Source organism: Trachinotus anak, unplaced genomic scaffold (genome assembly GCF_046630095.1).
Source record: "Trachinotus anak isolate AG129_WGS33_773 ecotype Australia unplaced genomic scaffold, CSIRO_AGI_Tana_v1 ptg000004l, whole genome shotgun sequence".
Taxonomy (NCBI): domain Eukaryota; kingdom Metazoa; phylum Chordata; class Actinopteri; order Carangiformes; family Carangidae; genus Trachinotus; species Trachinotus anak.
In genome coordinates, this window is record NW_027273855.1 from 7954022 (window position 1) to 7976330 (window position 22309).

At 39.8% G+C, this 22309-nt stretch overlaps 1 protein-coding gene across 1 annotated transcript in view; it reads right to left on the minus strand.

Moving 5' to 3' along the window:
* Nucleotides 1-22309, minus strand: part of klhdc8b (kelch domain containing 8B) — a 209412-nt gene that overhangs the window by 143683 nt on the left and 43420 nt on the right. Inside the window, exon 3 of the mRNA XM_071475568.1 lies at nucleotides 19268-20726. Coding sequence (XP_071331669.1) covers nucleotides 19268-19658 — 391 coding nt within the window. The 5' untranslated portion in view covers nucleotides 19659-20726. The remainder of the gene's footprint in view (nucleotides 1-19267; nucleotides 20727-22309) is intronic.

Here is a 22309-nt window from a genome sequence, read left to right on the forward strand (position 1 = left end):
TTAAACAGCGGCATGTAATTTCTGCAGCTACAAAGTACAAATGCACACTCGCTCAAATATACACACACACTGTGTGTGTGTGTATGTGTGTGTGTGTGTGTGTGTGTGTGTGTGTGTGTGTGTGTGTATGTGAAAGTGCATGTTTTTGTCCGTATTATGTGTAAACGTGTGGTGATCTCACCTCAATATGTGTGACCTGCACATGGCATTTTTTGTGTAAATCCACAGCTTTAATTGTCTCGTTACATTGACCTTGACTTCTCCTGTTGCACTAATTATATACCACCGCAGTGACTGTAACTTCAGGCGAAAAGGTATTAGGAGTACAGTTTACTGTGCATGTGAGAAGGTTAAAAATGTCTAAAAGAGTCTACTCTACTTTTCAGCTCCACAAATATTAATCTAACAGGCTTATTTTGGTTTTCACAAAAGTAAAAACTATACAGAAATAGAAAAATAAATCTGAGCAGGACACAAATGCTTCTTCATCTTAATGACTAGCAGTTGATTTGTGTATTTTAAGAGGGATTAATGTTGACATCAAAGACAGACTTCATTGATGTCTTTGGTTGCTTGCTACCTCTTCTGCTGGATGTCTTTTGTCCAGAATAGATAGATAGATAGATAGATAGATAGATAGATAGATAGATAGATAGATAGACAGATAGATAGAATTTTGACAATTCTGTGTCATTGGACACAGCATATTAGGTCTGCAATTTTCAAGCAATTTCCTTTTGACAGTCAGTTAAGTACTGTTAGTTCATTGTAGCTGCAGATCAGAATCACAACTTTGGTGTAATGGTGTATAACCGGAGAGGCAGAGTTTCTGTGCAGTGAAGATTGCGAGAGGTTCACCACTCTGTGAAAGACTGCGTGGGCAAATAGTGCAACAATTGAAAACGAATAATGCTCCTCAACATAAAATTGCAAAGAATTTGGTCATTTCAGTGTGTACTGTTCATAATATCACTCAAAGATTCAGAGAATCCCGAGAAATCTCTGCATGCAGGGGACAAGGCTGAAAACCAGTATTGGATGGCATTCAAAACTGACACAATTCTATTGTGAAAATCACTGCATGGGCTCGGGAACACTTCTGAAAACCATTGTCTGTGAACACAGTTTGTCGCTGCATCCACAAATGCAGGTTGAAACTCTATCATGCAAAGAAGAAACCACATCTAAACATGATCCAGAAACGCTGCTGACTTCTCTGAGTCCGAGCTCGTTTAAGATGGTCTGAGGCGAAATGGAAAGCTGTCCTGTGGAAAGTTTCAAATTCTTTTTGGGAATCATGGATGTCGTGTCCTTGTTATCAGCGCACAGTTCAAAAGCCAGCATCAGTGATGGTATGGCTCCATAGAAGAAGAGTCTGGACACAAAACTGGCCTGTCTGCAGTCCATACCTGTCACCCATTGAAAACATTTGCCGCATCATGAAATGAAAAACATGACAAAGGAGACCCTGATGTCTGATGATGTTGAGCAAATCCTCCAACAGGCAAGAATGGGACAACATTTCACTTTCAAAAGTCCAGCAACTGATCTCCTCAGTTTCTAAACTTTTACAGAGTAGTGTTAAAAGAAGAGGTGATGCCACACAGTGGTCCCAACTTTTTTGAAAAGTGTTGCTGGCATTTAATTCTGATTGAGAATATATTTTTCATAAAACAATAAAATTTTAGCATTTCATCATTTGATGTGTTGTCTTTGTTCTATTTTCAGTTAGATGTGGGTTTACATGATTTGCAAATCACCACATTCTGTTTTTATTTAGGTGTCCCAACCTTTTTTGGAAACAGGATTGTACAATATGAAACAGAACTGGAGCAGTTCAGATTACTGGTCTAGATGAAAGTCTCTGTCTGAGTCAAGAGAAAAAAGCTGAGAAAAGCATGTGGGAGAACAAAGCTTTTTGATTTAACCACAGTGTTTTGGAAATATGTTACAGTCCACTGCCTCTATCAGAATAATAATATGTAAGTCTCCTTTACTGACAAGCATCTTCTGTACAGAAGTTGGTCTGCAGGGCTCCACTGTGGTGTTGCTAACATTATATAATGTACTAGTAATGCAGGAGCTGGTGTCTGACTATAGAATGAGTAATTTGTCTTCTGTCAACACTTGCTGAAGTTTTGTAAAGTACCGCTGACTGTCTTGGTTGACTGGCTGCTTTGCTTGTCCTTGAGTTCAGCTCTCTGCTCCACTAAAGTTAGTCTTTAGGTGGTAGCAGGAGAAATATTCCAAAAATATTTCATATTCGTCTGGCAGAGCTGAGAAGGCGCATAAGCTTGTATGATTGAGTCCAAGTTCGGTGCAGACGTAGAGGTCGCTCTGAAGGACTGTCTGCAAGGGCACTGCAGTGGTTAAGGTGAGAGATAAGCATGGCTTTGACAAAGAGCTGGGTGGCTTACTGAATCAGATACGGCCTGATTTCTGTCGTGTTTTATCGTGCAAAGCAGCATGACTAGTAGTTGATTATTCATTGACAATCCTACAGTATATAAAGTTGATTCTGGTTCTGCATGTTTTCCATGATCAAATACTGCTGCAGAAGTTTTAAATTCATATAGTTTTAGGAAATAAATCAAAAAGTGAATCAAGTCCTTTTTGTACTGTGGTCTGTTGTCTGCTTACTGAGATAGTGACTTCTGTACCGTTCTAAAGTTTTGAGAATATTGTGGATTTAAACAGAATAATGAAAACGTGGTCTGAAAAAGAAAGCCAAATAATAAGTTGGTTGAAAGAAACTTGAATTGTATGTTTCAATGCTTGACTGTGGCTCCACACAAGAATGTAGACAGAGCTCATGAGAGGGTTTTCATTTCATACCACTGTTATGAATACCCATTTCAAATGCACAAAGACACAGAAAGTGATCAACCCTGATTCTACCAAAGAGTCTTTTAGAGGAAACAAATTTAAAACTGTTCAAAACCTGCAAGATAATGCTGCATAATAGTTACCTGAATTTCCCTTGCAAGAAAAAATGTTTCACAGAAAGTGCTGACAGAGATACAGACAAACTGCTGTGTGTCCTGCTGTGTCCTCTAGCAGCACTTCACCAAACACACAGATACAGTGACATAATAACTGTAAGCTCTTCAAACCTGGAAGAATCTTATCTTGTCTCTCCTCCTCCAAGAAGTTTTGTTATTTGGAGCAGGTACTTTTACACGTAAATATATTTACTGCTTTGATGTTCATACAGTGTTTATACAATTGCTAAAACACAACTCCTGAAACCTTCCATGCTTTTCTCAAAACTGTAAACACAAAGCCCAGTCGTCGAAATACATTCACAAAACCTCTGTTCAATTTTGCAAGAAGAGTCAGTCACCTCGAAACAGTTTTATCTGCGCTCAAAATCAAACACTGCTTTCAGATCATACACACAGCCAATCAAAATAAAACCACTAATGAGCATTCGTTATACACAACATAAAAATGGAAAACACAGTGCTCAGAGCATGTGGCTCCAGAAATGTTTATGTGCACTCTGAACTGGCTTTGATTAGTTTCATCACATCATTAGCGAAAAGACTGAACATTTCTGAGATGTGTGTAAGTTGTGACACCTGTGCTGTAATTGTGTTTAACTTCAGCTACCTGTGGTTACCATATGCATCACAAGTGCATCGCAGTGCACTTGTGATGCAGTGTTGGTGAGTGAAAATGTGCTTCGACTTATGTAAGTAAATGAGATATGCAACTTGTGTCTAACTAGGTGAAAATTGTTTACAGGTTTGCCACAAGAGTGATTGATTCATAAGTGTGTTAAGGCCACTGAGCGTTTGGTTAAGAGAATGGGACTTCAGAAGAACTGTAACAAGACTATAACAACGTGTGAACTCACACAAGTCTGGCAGAACCCAGAGGTCCTTTACCTCACAAGTCAGTTCTGTCTAATCACAAATCCAGCACATCACCAAATTGACCCATAAGCCAGCACATTATCACATCACAGAGATTACTCCTGCAGCACCCCTGCTTGTAGTAGAACGAAGCAGACTCCTACATCGTGAACCTCCAAGAGCCAGAAACCAGGTCATCACAGGTTGTTCAAGAAAAGCTGGCACTAGCTAAAATGTGGAAGTTGCTACAGGAAGTTCCGAAGCAGGAAGAAATCAGAAACATGCATATTTAATTGAATTATAAGAATCAGAGGCGACTTTTGTGCTATATTAATGAGGCTAATTTGAAAAGGACATTGTTATACAGCTTCTTCTCTCTCACAAGAAAAGAGAGTGGAGTCTTTCTTGGGATTTTGTTTGTAACTGCCTTCACACCTTTTTTTCCCCCCTCTCCTCCACCACTTTGAAGACGTGACAGGATGCCTTTATCTTCTCCCTTGTAGAAACACACTTTATATCTTTCGGGAGCTTGACAGCCCCGAGGAGCAGTTATTTCTCGGTCAGGCGGCGTGTGCAGGCCACCTGACACACAGAGATTATTGACTGAGGAGAGGGCAGCAGTCGTTAATCACAGACTGGGGGGAAACAGGAAATTCTACTCATCAGCTCAGGAGGAGTATGACACTTTTGAGTCACAGCAGAAATTAAAAAGTGGCTTCTCTAAAGCATGACGAGGACCTAAAGTTAGATATTCTAATGGAGCAGCAGTTGACTGCATTTATTATACACAACGATTCATGTCGAAGCAAACCAAGCTAGGCCAGAGGAAAATGTCGAAATATTTTAACTAATGTTTTACCTACTTTTGCTTTAATCTATTATGAATGTTTATGTTATGTTTACTTATTTTATCAAATATATAAATGATCATTAAATGACCAAAAGTGTAATAGTTTATCTGTTATCATGTTAGAAGTAGGCCAAGACATGATAGTCAGTGCAGTCAGATAGCACAGAGGCCTTGGGTGTTCATCAGGATATAATCAATTATAAAACTAAGTGGTCGGGGGCTTCAAATGATATCCAACTTTTAAACTCAGGAGCATCTGAGATGTAGTGCCCAAAACATGAGATAATGGTGGCAAGTAAAGTAGAAGTTTCATCAGGATCTCAGGGTCTCATCAGGGAAATCACAGAACACATTAAAAGTAACATTTAAATAGGGTAAGTATGAGAAAGAAAGAAAAAAAAAGCAGGCAGTTATGTGTAAACACATAAATAATAGCCTATGGGGCTTTTACAAAGATGAGTTGGGCATATGGTTATATGGTTTTAGGCCAATCGCTGTCTCAGGCTGGGAGAAAGGTAAGGCTAAAGTCCAGTAAAGGTCATGGGTAACATGGGTAACACCATGTTTAGTACATAGACTCAAGAAGTGCACCTAATGTGGTGGTAATTAAAATTGTACAAAAGATGCAACATAAAAACTACATCACACAAAGGTCATCATAAATAGGGAAGACTGATTATCGGCGGCTATTTCAGCATTTTCCGATTGTTGGTATTGTTTGGTTTTTTTTCGCCAATAAAATTAATAAATTTTAAAATGCGCTACTGATGCAGCTGCTTCTCTCTGTCAGTCAGCACCACTCTGCGGTGGGTCTGGTCTGGAGCAGTGTCCCACCTACAGCACCCTCTGAGCTGTTTGTGGAAGGTAAGACAGCAGATATCGCTGAAGTCTTAATAAACATCACAATCCTCTACACAACACCCCACTCTGATGAGCAAGTTCATTTGTTCATTTGATCCAAAACAGAGAGCGAGAGAGAGAGAGAGAGAGAGAGGAAAAGAGCTGATCTGAATAACAACAACTGCTGAATTAATGAAAGTTGCTAAATGGATCAGAGAGCTGTGAGCGCTGGAGCAGAACTAGTGTAAGTTTAAATGTACAGCTGGTTGTTGGTCACTGTGACAGAAAACAGCAGCCTTTACTGAGTTAAGATAGAGCAGCAATCAATGCTACCAGTAACAAACTTCAGTAAGTGGAGATAGGACACTACACTGATATCACGTGAACGGCCAATCACTGCTTGGCAAGTGGTTCTGTCCCAAAGAAGACAGCGATTTTGGTGTGATTTATTTACCAGCCTCCCAAGGTGAAAATAATGAAAACTATTTAAAAAATAAATAAATAAATAAAAGTACTGAATAAAGAAAATACAGTACTCTATATGCATGAGTACAAAAATATACAACTAACCTAAACACTCATATGCCATGGGAATTCTCTATATGATGCACATTTTTGTTTTTATTTACATTTTACACAGTGTTATTTGGCAACAGGGCTGTAATTTTGCCGTTCACATGACTCTGAAGCGCGCAGGATCAAACTATTTAACAAAAAGAAGTGTTACGCCCCTATTTTGCCAACCAACACCACGGATGACAGATGGCGTGGCGAACATGTGCCCCTAAGGATAAGCAACATATTGTTATGTGTATGTATGTGTGCACTGGAATCTATGCATAAACTATACTGAATAGACATTTTACTACAGTAGAAGTAAAATTATTTGCGTCAAAATGTTCTCAGATAAAAGTACAAATTAAGTCAGTTAAAATGTACTCTGAGTAAACGTGTTTCTGTTATTTAACCTGCCGTCATGGATATAAATGGGGTGGACAAAATAACAGAAACACCTGAACGCCACAATGAGTAGTTTTGTAGTTTTGTATTGGCATCGGTTCCGAATATCTGTTATCTGTCTTCTTAATCACTAATAATCGGTATCAGCTGATTGGCCCGAAAAAATATATATCCGTCGATCCCTAATCATAAAAATACATAAAAACATCCAAACCACTGCAAATCCAGATAATTGAGCCATATAACACTATAAAAACTATGAACACTACAAAAAGTCATGAACTGAGAAGTCCTCATTCATGCCCCCTGGAAATAAACTTTCGAGATAAAAATCCAAAATGATCCCCTCTTTCTCCTGGAAAAATCAACATTATGGCTGAGCTCAATTACTTCTTTGCCTATAGAAAATAGAGATGAAATATGATGTTGCTTTTCATCGAAATGTCATCCATGTTCTATCTGAAATACATGTCCTGTGTGTCATGCCATTTCCTAATAGAGCTTCTAAGCTCAGTGATGCATTCTTTGAGTAAATGGGATGTTTCACCTATATATATATTTACCATATGGACATTGTATCCTAAAACAACGTTTTTTGTTTTACAGGTAAGTAAGACCTTTTCCACTGATATGGTGGTTAAAAGCCTTAAAATGTTTAGTGTATTGGCTATTTGTGCAGGCTCCACATTTAAAGTTGCCTTGGAGAGCTTTAGTTGTGAGCTTACTCTTCAGGGATTCAATATGCTATAATGGTGGCCATTAAAAGTCGGCTAAATGGGCAAACCCCTAAAGCTAGGCCCCCAGCAGGAGAGGTAAGAGATCATATAAGTGAGTGAACAACTCAAACAGCTGAGGTCGATCCCAGGACTGAACTCAGGAATAAAACCTTCACCACATTGAACTCACAAGACTGCTTGTTTTACTTGAATCTGCAAATTGTGTGGGGGAGGATCTGAATTCATCAGGTGAAGATTTATTTCCCACAAAAAAGACACATGTTTCACAGTCAGCTGGTGTAAGTTGATGCATGGGTGAAAAAGTAAAAGAGGTGAGAGGGGTGAAAACAACATAAAAGGACAAATCCAAATTTCAAAGAACCAACATCTGTGAGGAGGGAAGCGGGATTTCTCTGATATACAGCAGTATTTGGGATTATGATGAAGTGTGAAAAGGCAGAAAGAAAAACATAGAAGAGAGAAAAATCCACACATACACAGTGTTCACCTCTTGACAGGCAGCTGAAGGCACCAAAATTATGCACACAGACACACACTCACTCTCTGAAATGCATGTTCCATCTGTTGCAAATTTAGGAACACACCGAACATGCTCGGTATCTGTGGCTCTGCCTGACACACATAAACAGACATTTACAACTAATCTGCTTGTTCCCTCTGATTAGTCTAAAAACAAACACAGCAGTCACACACCTGTTGCCAAGCAACAGCAATGCTCGCTTGATCAGTCGACTCTGAAATGCAGAAGATGTCAGGAGACAGACAGGATAACAGCTAGGGAGGACTGAGGAGAGGAGAGGAGAGGAGAGGAGAAGCTCTAGGGCTGCAGACCAGGCCAAGACATGTCAACATTATATCACCATCTGAAAGACACACATACATATACACACACACACACACACACACACACACACACAGGGTCAGCCCAGACATCAGAAGGCATCAGTGGCGAGTGTTGTGGACACTGGCTTAAAGCGCATCCCAACACACACTTAGACCAAGTCTCACACACACACGCCTTAAACAAGAGAGACCACTGCCGACACAGTCCTGTGTGACTACATGTGACCACAGGAGTGAAACAATCCTCTGAGGTCCTCTTACCTGCACTGATTATGTGAATAGGGCTAGGATACAAGTTAAGGTTGAGTAAATTTGTCACCTTAATTTCAAGTATTTTCAGCCACGCAACATACAGGCACACTACATCCCTTGTCGGCACTGGCTGCAAGTCATGCACAGACAAACTGCTGCTTTGCTGAGCTTTAAGCCTTACATTCTTGCACAATTATAAAAAAGACAGATTCACCAATGAAAATTGTTGCTGGGGCTTTGATTTCACATGGAAGACAGAGGCTTTTCATTTCTGGCTGATGAACACTGACTTTGTCAACTGAAGTGGCATTTTTTCAGTGGTAGCTAGTTAGCTAATTGACAAGGCTCAAGCTAAGAGTCTGCGTTTTCAGCAGTTAATGATTCATATACAGTGGGCTCAGTGTGACTCATTGTACAAGAATATGTAAATAAGGAGCAGCATTGTTGATGTATCGCAGGAAAGTGCTAGCTGAGTATTGCAGTATATTGTTATGAATAAAATGTAATTAAATGTTATTTTGTTTAGGATAACTCTGCTTGGATGTTTCCTATAGTAACAACAAAAAAAATAGATTTATGTTCAACAGTAGGACAGACCTGCTAATCGTTCTCTAACCTATATAGTTAAGTCTTTGCTTTGACAGCAATACTAGCTTAATACTCTGGATAGTAAGCTAGTTAGGCAGCATGTTAACAATTATGTTAGAGCAGATAAGGAAAACAAAAAATAGTACCATGGCCTTCCAGACTCTTTGTATACAGAGTGATACTCTCACCAGAACCATGCACTGCACTTTAACCTGTAAAGAAATCCAGAGATCGGCAGGCCTGCCATGCCAAGTAATGGTTGCTAAGCTATAACACATTCGAGCGGTTTATCAAACACAAGTGTCCAACATGAAAGTAATTTCATATAATTGATTTAAATGGAATTGACACCGGGCTGTTAACAATGATACACTGTGTGTGCTACCAGAGAAGATGGCAGGGTGAAGAACATGCTATTTTTAACTCTGCAGCCAGACCCACAAAACATATAATTTCAGCTACAATAATACTGAATTCTGTTTCATGGGCAAAGCTAAATGTCAAAACAGACATTACTCATCCTCCCATCACTGACACAGGGAAATAAGCTAAATTCCTCTTGAGATGCAGAGCAAATGAAATGAATTCATAAACACCTGCTGTCTGCTGTGACCAGGCTGAGGGCCTGATATACATGAGGCTGATTCTCTGTGCCAACAGGCACACTCACTGAAATACAGTAGGAATACATTCACACACATACAGTATTCACACTTCACACACACTTGTGTTGCTCAGTCACAGAGCAGATTATTTCTGACTTTAAAATAATCCCAGGCTCACAACACAACAGTGTGCCCTAAGGCTGCGTCGTTATACTTACATCCATACAAAAAATATACTGTTCCTTATAGTAAGTAAGTAAATAAGTAAACTTTATTTATATAGCACCTTTCACAGATAAAAATCCCAAAGTGCTTCACGGTATAAATGAGATAAAGTAGTAGAGCATAAAATAACAATTAAATAACGACGTGAAAACATAAAACAAATAGCCATAAAAACCCTCGTTTAACTAAAGACCTGTTTAAAAATCAGAGTCTTTAGCTGCTTTTTAAAAGAATCAACAGAATCTAAGCAGCATAATGACATGGGTAGGGCATTCCACAGTTTGGGTGCTACCGCTTGGAAGGATCGGTCCCCTCTAGTTTCAAAATTGGTATGGGGGGCAACTAGCAGCCTCTGACCTGACGACCTTAAGCTACGTGTCGGAGTATGAAGATGCAGTAGAGCAGAGATGTAAGAAGGAGCTTGTACACTCAAGGCTTTAAAAGTAAGAATAAGAACTTTAAAATGAATTCTAAGATGGACTGGTAACCAGTGGAGCGATGCTAAAACAGGTGTGATATGTGCTCTTTTGCAAGTGTGGGTTAAAAGCCTTGCAGCTGAGTTCTGAACAGCCTGGAGACGGTCAAGCTCTTTCTTATTAAGACAAGTATAAAGGCTGTTGCAGTAATCGAGTCGAGATGAAATAAAAGCACGTATGATCATCTCCAATTCTGCCTTCGACACCAAAGTTCGAAGCTTAGATATGTTTCTTAGTTGGAAGTGGTAGTTTCAAATTAACTGTTTAGAGTCATGCTCCAAAGACATTGCACATTGGTTCCTTAGGCTCGTCTGTCCAGCCGAGCCTAAGGAACCAATGTGCTGCTTAATAGAAGGGATTTTACCATCAGGGGCAATGATTAGGGTTTCGGTCTTGTCAGAATTTATTTGTAGGTAGTTTTCACTTAACCACTGCTTGATGCTAGTCAAGCAGTTGATTAAGGAAGATAGTTTATGAAACTCGGTGGGCTTGAATGAGCAGTAGAGCTGAATGTCATCAGCATAAAGATGATAGGAGATGTGACTGAACTGCCTAATTATCTGTCCTAAAGGAACCATATATAGAAGGAACAGAATAGGCCCCAAGACAGAACCTTGGAGTACCCCACATGGCAGCCCTGTAGATTCAGACATAATCTGATTTGCAAAGACACTAAAGCTTCTACAAGAGAGATAGGAAGAGAACCATTTTAGAGCAGTTCCAGACAACCCGACCGAATTTTTAAGTCTGTAAATCATAATGTTATGGTCAACAGTATCAAAGGCAGATGATAGGTCTAGTAAAACTAAGACAGTATATTCCCTGGAGTCCACTGACATCATAATGTCACTAGAGAGTTTGAGTAGTGCAGGGCAGTAGTGGAGTGTTTTTTTCGAAAGCCGGGCTGAAATTTCTCAAATATATCATGATTCTCCAAGAACAAGATAAGTTGCTCAGCTACAACTTTCTCTAAAATTTTTGATAAAAATAATAATTTAGATATTAGCCTGTTGTTCTTTGTTTGTGAGTGATCTAAACTGGGCTTCTTAAGTTTTGGCTCAACAACAGCATGCTTAAAGAAAGTGGGGACAACACCAGTTAAAAGTATTAAGTATTAAGCATTTTTGTAATACAATGCCCAATAGTATCAAACACTTTCACAAACAATGTAGTAGGAAGAATAGCTTGACAAGACCAGTAGGAGGAAGAAAACACTGTATGCACTCAGAGAGTGGGTGATCTGCTGGATCAATGCACATGCCATGGAAACGTGATGTGACGTCTTTGGGTAGACTCAAGCTGAGTACATCTTCCATCCATCAGCTGTAACTCTCTTTTTATGTGACAGTGATCTCTTTAATGGTGTTAACCATACCAAAACAAAATGATAATTCAGGGTCTAAAAGCACGCCCTGTTGCCCTATGAGAGAACTCCTCTTTTGTTGTTTTCTCTGTTAACACAAAATCAAACCAGCGAGCTGAGCTAAACAGATAATTGTGGCACCAAACCGTCTAAGAAGTAATGAGGAGAAACTTTTCAAAGTATACAGCACAGACAACAAAAATCATGGATAAAGGTAAAGCTGTTTGCTGACTTTGAAAGGCAACTGACTTTTATCAAAACAAGTCAGAGGAGTCACTCAAGTGACACAAGGGAGGCGCCACGAATGAATGGAGGTATGTTAATCCTACTGCATAGAACTACACACTTGTTCTCTTTCATTCAAAGTCAACATCATTAACAGCATAAAATCAATAATAAGATGAGAGAATATAGCCACACCACCAGCTCTGTGTGTATGATAAGGATGATAATGCTAACTTGCTCACAATGTATTACAATGTTTAGCAGGTATAATGTTTACTATGGTTAGCATAGCATGGAAACTAACACTAATCACATAGTCTCATGGGACTGTCCTTCATTTGCAGTTCATAAGCTAAAGTCATGGGCAAATCTAAATTTGACATGATGGGGCTGGTAATGAAATGGAAATGAAAAGGATCACAGGTCATTCTCTGTGGACCATGCATGTTTCATTGGATATCAATCCATTAATTTTGGGGAAATTCACAGCAAACCAAAAATGTCAACCTCCTGATGGCTATAGCCAAACAGTCAAAGTCAGTGACATTCATTCTATGCTGACTGTGGATTTTTAGATAAAATTTCAAGGGTACCAGTAACAGTATGAGAGCATCTCAGGTTGGATTCTTCCTTTATTTTTCAGAAAGTATGCCTTTCTTACATTTGATACAAGTTAGCATAAAAATTGCGCAATATAACATAATTTGATATTATATTTAATCTATCTATATTTAACCACACAATAAGAAAAATGAGCATCCAGTTTAATAGCTCTACAAATTATGTAGGTATGGTTACCAGTGCATAAAAGGCATGTTAAGTATTAACACATGCAATTTGCATCCATCAACAAGTAGTAAAATCATACACACAAGTTACTGACAGAAGTGCTTCCTTGTACATATCACCTCTTATGTCCAACTTGTTGCATCCCAGCTGTAACCATGACATTCTGGTTTAAATTAATTGGAGACTCGGTTGCATGTCACAACCTGCATTGCTTTAGGCTTATTAATCACATGAAGCAACAGGAGGCCACTGACTTGCATGTTATGCTGTGGCCAACCACTCTCACTAGCTCTCTGTACCTCCATCAGCCTCACACCAAATTACATTTAAATTCTGTATCATTTAGTCACTAGTGGGCAGACCATGGTCCAGGTCTGGACCCAGACCTATGACCTATAAATTAATAAATTATTAATAACTTTTAGGTCATATATTATATTGTGTCAATAATTAATAAATTCTGATGGAGTCTATTTTAGCAGGCACAGCTTTAAAATCATCAGTAGATCATCTCACATGATGCTAATCAGGCAATCATTGTGACTTATGTCAGTGAGTGAGATAAACACTACGGCTACAGACAAGGTAAGAGATAATAGTTGGAGAAATAAGTCGGGGTAAGAAAGAGTAAAGGAAATGTGAAACCTGTTCAATTGTTAAGATTGAGACTGTTAAGATGTGAAATTGAGTTAAAAAAAAAAGAAGCCCTTTATTTTAAGATGCACATTTTTCAAAAGCTCTGTTATGTACTTATTACTTGCTACAGCCCTTGTTTTCCATAAAATGAGTAAAGAACATTTAATTGCCATTAGAGTACTTATTATTTATGATCCATCATATTTGCTCCAATCCAATTAAAGTAAGTTTCTCTCCATGACACCAGCAGCATTTGGTGGCCAATAACTCTCTACCAGCACACAGCAATAAGTGTGACACACATACAGATGTATTCACACATTAAGATTCCACACACAGTGGTCATATAGTTGGCAATTTGTCAGATGTCAGAGGGCGTCAGAGAATAACACCGAAATACTGCTGAGCAATACATGAAAATGCACACAAAGTCAGGTCTACTGTTACTACAACTTTGAGAAGAATAGTTTGGAAACCCCTGCTGTGCTAGAGTTGGGTACTGACACTCAGTATTAAACAGGGCCCGGTTCTAAATTAGTAAAGACCGCAGTATCAATAAGCCCTGACATTATCATCTATTTGATTTCCTATTTATTATTTCTACAAAGAGGTATCTTGCAGATTTTATCTCACAAATTCCATTTCTGATTTAGACACTCGTCTATAATGCATTTTCACTATTCCCAATAAAGTGTGTGTAAGTGCAGCTCTCTCTCACATGTTGCCACCACATGTAGCACACACACACACACAGACACATACACGCAGACCTTGCTCTTAGTGACAATGGCAGAGAGAACTTAATGTTCAAAAGTGTGGTTCTTGCCAAATGTGCATGTAAGGGCAGAAACACAAGCAATCTGTTGTCCCAGGTATGTTATGTATGCTAGCAGCCTTGAGCCCACAAACAGGTAACTAAATGACACAAACATGTGTTAATGATTAACAGTAAACAATAGTGATTTGCTCAAAACAATGCTGTTGCAGTTTGCTACTCAAGAATGTTAATTTATACACAGTACATATTTTTTTAAAAAAAGCACTATTAGCTCTGCTCTTAATTTGCTAAATTTTTCCTCTTGAAAAAGCTTTTTTTTTTTAACAGTATAACAGAACATTTCAGGAAAGCAAGATATATACACATGATCAGATTACATACACAGCTTTCTTATACTGCTATCCCAGCATAACAGTATATACAAAACAAAAAAGACAACCAATCACAACAACCCACACGCAAAAAAAAAAGCGGGAGAAAATCACGATAACACCACTCTCAACCAAAATTCATACTGAGGGTGTTTTGGTCTGGTTGGTCCTATTTCCTTGTGTTGCTCTCTCTTGTGTTTGTTTGTCCCCAGTTTGCCTTCGGCATCTATTTGTGTGTGTGTGTATATGTGCCTATGTAGCTCAGCGTGGCTTCTGCTTGCTGCTGTTCCCGCCAATCCACCACTACACCTGTCCTGAATCGTCTCATCAACTCCACCACCAACCACGGTATTTAGGACCGGTTCAGCTCACCACTTATCTCGTCATAGCATGTGCTACTTTGCTCCAGCCAAACTTTTGCCTGTTCAATGTGTTGAGCTTTTTTGGAATTCTTTGTAACCCGAGCTCCCTTTGTGCCTCAGATCCAGTCACCAATCCCTCACAGCATGTGAAGCCATGCTTAGCTCTGTTTTTGTTTGCTCTTTGGATCAACCTGAACCCTCATCCACTCACAGATATTACGGTGAATTACCCTGCTCCAGCTCAGCCTGACCCAGCTCCTGTTCCTACTGCAGCTTCAGTCCTGCATCTTGTTTCTTGCTGACTTGCACAGATTCTGGTTTGACCCCTCTCAGCCATCTGTTCCCGGCCCAGCAGCCACTATAACTCCTTCACGGCAGCATCCACCCAGAACCCCCAGAATACTTCTTGTGAATCTAACTGTCTCCCTGTCATTTGCTTTGTGGGTCCAGATAGGAAACAGAGAAACCTTACAGAGGAGAGACCACTTGAGCCACGTGCTTGTCTTTGTGTGGCCCAGTATACACCTGGTTCCATGGACCAAATCTGGCCCATGTACGGCATTATTGTAAGATGCTATTTCCACTTCTAGACCAAGTCTGGCAGACGTACAGATAATCTTCTGGCTGTCAGCCAAGGCTAGAGGATAACTCTGCCAAAATGTGGAAGTATATGGGCTAGACTCAGGCCGAGGACCCAAGCCTATGTTGGGTCAGAAGTTTCATTTTACTGTCTGGGCCTTGCAATACACTGGATAACCTTTCGTGAGGGAGAACAAATAGTAATTTATCATACCACAGTATTAACATAGGTGGATAAGAATGAAGTTTAAAATGAACATGCACAACCACAGCTATGATCTCTCATAGATTAACACTGGGCTCCTGTAATGTCTCAGTTTAATGATTTACTGGTGGTGATGATTATCAACTACACCAAATCTCTTCCTCTTATAATAACTTAAGGCTGGGAACACACTGAATGAAACAAATAATTGCAAGTAAACAACATGAGGTACCTCTCTCATTAGTATGTATCCTGTTCACACTACAGCTGCTGTGAGATCTGCTGATTTGTCTCCTCTGCTGCACTCAAGGAACATGAAAACACAAGCATTTGAGCAGTTATTGTTCAGCTTTTCTCTAAAGTTTTTCTCCAATGAGTGTGACAGTATCCACTTAGAGCAATGTTTTGACTGCGAGCTCTACACTACAGCCCTTCTGTTACACTAGTTTCTGGACTGAAAGCATGTCCCATCTCAACACTCATTACAACGCACTACAGACTACATAGTGATAGCTTCTCAAAGAACACTGTTCTCTTTGGTAAATATAAATATTGAATTGCATCAGACCTGAGATACTAAACATGAAATATTAAAGGTGTTGCTATTACAAAGTTGTTAAATTATGACTCAGAACCTGACTACATTTTTGGATTAAAGAAATAGAATAAGGTCAAAACTTGAATATCTTTAATATTAATACTATGACCAATGTATCAAAGATATTGAACCTGTCACTGCAGCCTCTCAGTTACTGTCAAGTTTTCTTTTCTAGCGTACTACTTTCTCAAACAACTGGTCCTTGATTTCAGACAGCAATAAACATAAGCAGACATTAGTTCCATGTGTTGGTTGAAAGCAGTCTCCATCGGGCTCATTTTAAAACGGGAACCCTGTAAAAGAGTCTTAAATATGCAGTTGTTGGTTATATAGGTTATATCAGGCGAAAAGACTGATGATGCTAAAGCTACACTTCCCAGGGTAAAGACTTTGGCTGGGGTTGCTGAAATGTCAAGTCTTCCAAATCATTGCTAACATTACCCTAAACTCTGATATAGATTCAAGGTTTCTTTATTTATCATTTTGATGGTGCACATAAAAACGAAATTGAGTTTCACACATATATTTGTTTATAGAGGCATCCAGGACAAGATCCCTCACAGTGAATGCTCCAGTCCTGAATGGGGCATTTCTAACATATAGTAGGCTAAGTTGTAACCCCACATAATAGTTAGCTAATGATATGCTAACACCCGAACTTGGAAGTAATGCCACATTAACCTTACGACTGTGGGCAATAAGCTACTTAGCCAAATATGCTAATGCTTGCAGCTTACGCTACAGCAGACACTGTTAAGTCCTTTACATACACTTTGCCCTTGTGTTTTTATTTTCTTTTTATTTCTGTTACAAAAAGACACCACCCTCCACACTCTTTATATACAGAGTATCACTCTTACTAAAAAACACAGTTTTAGCATGTGGAGGGAGGTTTGCATTCAGTAAAAATGCTGAAAGAATCAAACTCATCTGCATTAAACTTACACACCTGCTGTGTCCTGGTCTCTCCCTTGTGTATGAAATACAGTATATGGAATAAAAATGCACATCATCAAAAATCCCCTCGCTCAGTCTCTATTACCTTGAAAGGTCATATTGATTCCTCAGTTTATCAGCTCGGCACTTAACAGCATGCAGCACGAAATATAAACACAGGAAACTGCCCAGAAGAGGGACTTCGAAAAGTCTGTCTTTTTCTGCCTCCAGTCATCAGTGCAATATTTTAAATCTCTCTGCAATATTTGGCTATAGGTGCACTATGTTCCTTTTCAAAGACACGTGATCAGACCTTTTCTCTTGTCTCCTTCCTCCTATTCATCTTTCTCCCTCGCTTTCTCACGACTCTCCCTTCTTCTGTGCCAAAATACACAACCTCAGACAGGCTGCACACGCCTGGGGAATGAGCATTAAGTCCAGTATGTTTATTTTGCGGAGGTAGACTGCGTGACGACTGGCTCTTCTACAAGACCTATGTTTGACATTCTGCCGAAGCACATGCATGCAGAGATATTGCAGTAGACTGGTGCATACACACACATACACTCACATACAAATCACTGACCATTTACATAATCAGAATCTTGGGACTGCTTCACTACAACATTTACTGAACCTAAGCCGAAGTTAAGCACCGGCTTCATGACTTGTGTGAGCACACACTGATCTCAGTGCCACTCAGCTTTAATCACAAGTGAACAGCTCCCACTCCAAAAATACTTTAGCAGCTTCATTGTCACTGAAAAGCTTGGAGGGGCTTCTCCCAAAATGAAAAGCTAATTAGTTAACTTCACCACTTCAGAGGAATGAGTTTGTTGCTGCTGTTGTTGCCTTATAGATATGTCAAAGTAATTGCATACTGATGAGTCAAGATTAAATTTTTTGCAGCAACTGACAGGTTGATAAGGGGAGAGCTGTAGGAGAGGAGGAAAGCAGCCAACATGTTGCTTTGGGAGAGCCAGCAAGGGTAGAAGCAACAGGTGAGACTGACAGCAAACCCAAAGATAGAGCTGTACATATCGTTCAGTTATTTATCTTTCACAAAGTACTTGGCAATTACAATATTTGCTGCAGAGCACCTTAAATATGATATTTTTAATAGTTAATTTCAGAGGTCCCCATCATTGGCTCCTTGTCAATTTGGATGCTTTTGTCAAGCCAGTCTGTATGCTGCATTTCTGTTTATTCACTGTTTCTCATAACAATAAAAGTGTAAAAAAAAAAAAAAAAAAAAAAAGTCCAGATCACAGCATTTCTATAATCAGTTTAAAATCAAGAGGTGATGTGACATCAACATTACCAATGTCAATCTCTTTCTCTCATCTCTGCATATATACCATATACAGTAATAGGTTGGCTGGCTGGCTCACTCTGCAATGACTCCACAGCTTTGTGCCTGTCAGAGCAAAAATCAGTCACGTAAACCTCTCAAACAAAAGGTGTATACATCTATCGTGTATTTGGATGAATTTTATATGAGTATACATCTGGGCTCACACACGCCAAGTGTCAGTCATCCAAGGAAGGCAGCCTTATCTGGCTTTCAGAACCAAATGAGAGAATGCAGACGGTGCACGAGGAAAACCCTTTTCCTCCATTCTGCTCCAATGGTTCCTTGACAGAAGTAGACAAAAGCAGCTTCTCATTTTAATGTTAATTAAAATTAATGTTAGTTCTGAGAGTTTTGGAAAACTTCGACTCCAGCTGACTTGTTATTGTTTCCAGCTGGTTCAGATGAAAATGAGAAACCTGCAAAAGGGCCACCAAATATAGATTTGTTGGCACTGCAAAAGAGCAGCGTTGTTCTCATATTTGTATGCAGTAGATAAAACCCACTACCCCCACATATAATAAAAACAAAAACACAATGTTTGGTGTGAGTATGACAATACCGTAGTATAATAAAGATGTAATTTAATATATTTATCCAGTCAGGTGCTCATAATAGAAATAGGGAATAAGAAATACGAACAACACAACTCCTACTTCAGCCGCAGGCCCACTGCATCAGCATGAGGAGAACTTGATAGACCTGCTGTGACTTGCTATGATTGCTAAACTATAATTGGACACTGCTGATTGGAGGGGGGGTTCAGCAAACAGTCAGTTGCTGTCTTTTTCTAAGCTACAACTGCTTGACAAAGTTACATACTTGCATTCCACTTTCTTACCTTTCTCCACAGTGGTGACGCCCATAGATGCCTGACCCAGACTGGCCCTCGTTTCCCACTTGCCCTCGTCGGGGTGGTACATCTCCACAGAGGCCAGTGGGGTCTGCTGCTGATTCATGCCCCCGAGCACCATCACCTGACCCCCCAGCACCACAGCTGAGGCCCCCGCCCGTGCAGTGGGTAGTGGTGGCAACTGGCTCCACGTCTGGCTCTCTATATCCAGGACTTCAACACTGTCCAGGGGCATCCCAGTCTCACTGCAGCCCCCCAGCACGTAGATCAGGCCTTCATGGTAGACAGGAGTGCAGTAGACACGGCACTGTGACATAGGGGGGAACTGCTCCCAGTACAGGGACTTGACAGGACTCACCGCCATCTCCTGTACGGGCATGTCTCCGCGACCGAGAGGAGGGGACGCACCATCACACACCGTGCCAGGAAGGAAGAGGAGATAGACCGGGAAGAAAGGAGGAGAGGGTGGAGTGAGGGGGCACACAAAGGTGAAACAAAACTGAGCAAGAACAGATGAAACAAGCAGAGGTGCAAGCTTGTTTCTGTCTGTTTGAGTGACCGCCTCAACCCCTGTGTCCACAGAGGGAAAGAGACAAGAGGAAGTCAAAGATAGATGGAGCGAGGGGCGGGTACGTGGGGATTAAGAGGACATGGATGTTAGTGTGTGAAAGAGTGGACAGAATAGGGAAAAAGAGAGAGGGGGAACGAGGGGAATGTCTAATTCACTCCTCACTCAGATGTCACTACTCCCTCTCTATTCAAATGTTTTATTCATCCAGCTGTTGGTGTTTTCAAGCAGTAAGCCATCTGCCTTTCAATCCCCTCTATTCCTTCCTCTCTGGCTCCTTCTCCTCTTCACTGCATCCTGCTGACAGGTTATGTTGGTTAAAGTTGTGGTTTAACTATATTCCTGGGGGAAAAAAAGATGTTAGAAGAAGGTGTCCCCAAATCTTAATACTTAATCCTTCAAAAATCTAAGTCAAGAGCGGAGGATTTGAAAAAAGAGAAAAAGGAGCAGAGAGATGGCACTGGATTTAAGGCCAGGAATTAGTTACTGAGCAGTGACCTTCAGCAGTGCCATAATAATCCAAGAGAAAGCCTCTACAGCAAAGAATTTTTGATACCTTGAAACAGAAGGCAATTATTCAGGGCTATCAGTCCCCCTCTGCTGTGGGTCCACAGTTCTGTTTGCACCCTGATGACAGAGCCTTCCGTGAAAAAAATCCTGTGATAAATGAGCCAAAGTCTTTACAGGAAAACTCAACAGGAGTGTAATGAGTGCAAGATTTTCATTTTAAGAAAGATTTTCCTCCCTTAATTAAACAATAACTCCAAATCCCAGAGTGTCTATGATTCGCTGTCAGGAACAGTGTCTTCTGAACTATGTGCTTCACAGTTTCCTCATAGCTTTGGAGAGGATGAGGTTCCTGCCTCGGCGAGGGCCAGTCTGTAAGAAAAGAAAACACAGGATTAGATGTAGAACTGGAGTATAAATGAACAGCTAGAATGACAATCTTAAATGTCCCATATTGTATAAAGTGAAATTTCCGTGTGTTTTTTTTTTAAATTATTATTATAAAGCAAGTCTAAGTTCTATATTAATACTGTGAAAGTATCAAAGCACTCAGCCCACAGAGAAATGCGCACAGACTGTATTAAGAGACAGTGCCTTAAAGAGGACCTATTATTGTTAGTTCATCATTTTATTCTTGGTGTCTGCTAGAATAGATTTACATACTTCAATGTTCCAAAAAGACATTACTTATCTTCTTCTGTACATCTTATACTGTACTGTATTCACCCTCTGTGTGAAACACTCAGGGCTCTTTAAGGCTTCCCTCCCCACTCTCAAGCAGACAAATCAGAGTCCAGTGTGCTCTAACTGGTCAGCTTGCTGGCAACTACCATGGCAATTACACTTTCAGTCCATGTGCTGCTGCAAATAAACAGTTGTAGCTGTTGTGCTTCAGTCCTGCCTTATCAGTTTTAGCCAGAGTCTGATTCTGAACAAGATGATAGACCTGATCCCCCTGACTGGACCTGGACTGAAGCAGGAAAACAAGCATACCCACTGTCAGGCAGTCTGAAGGGGGTAAGAGGAAATTTTGAAGAGAACTGCTGCAAATCAAGTTTCTCAACAGTCTGCAATAGACTTCACACGACAATACTCACAACTTGGAATACTTTTATGTGGATTGTTTTATCTGTGGACTCTTCTGGACTTAAGGAATATAAATAATGGAGGAATTAACAGACAGTCGGACATCACGATCAAAGGTAGGCAGTCAACACCATTTACCGTTTTGCTGGTTTATGCTGCTATGGTAAATCTGAATTATAATTTTGTGTTCATACTAACTGAAAAATGAACTCAGTGGTTAAACTGCGGATAAATTATCTCAGCTAATGTTTAATAGCATGTCAATATTGACAAATGTGTAAGCATTCATATCTTTGCTACACTGCTTCTTACTAACATGATCAGGTAACCAGTGACCCAGTTAAACATCACAGATCCACAATAATAATGCTTACAGAGTTACAGGCTGGGAGACTGAGTCCCCCATTCGGCCATGTTACAGTTTTTACTTATTGCAGAATTTGGCTCACTGTGTCACTCATTGTCAGGTTGTTTTGCAGTTTGGAAAAGAAGTGGGAAACAATGATTGCAAGATCTAAGGCTTGAACAAAGTTTCATAAGAAAAAGTGTGTAGTGTTTTTGCAAGTGTGTTTTGTAGAATTGACAACTTTTTAGTGTGTAAGCAATCGCAAAAAACTAAGTAAGAACTACAGAAATAACCATTGCAACAATAAAGCGTCTAACTGTGCACTTTGTAGTGTTTGGAGCAGTGGAGGGAAAAAGTTAGGTAGATTTCTCCAGGTATTTGAGAACACGGCGCTTTTTCGGCATGACTGCAAAACTAAAGAAAACTCTTTATTATAAGTAGTTATGTGCCAGTTATTTGCCATTGCAAAAGCTCAAAATTGACATTAATCCTGTTTTAAGACAGATTTTATGATACACTTTTT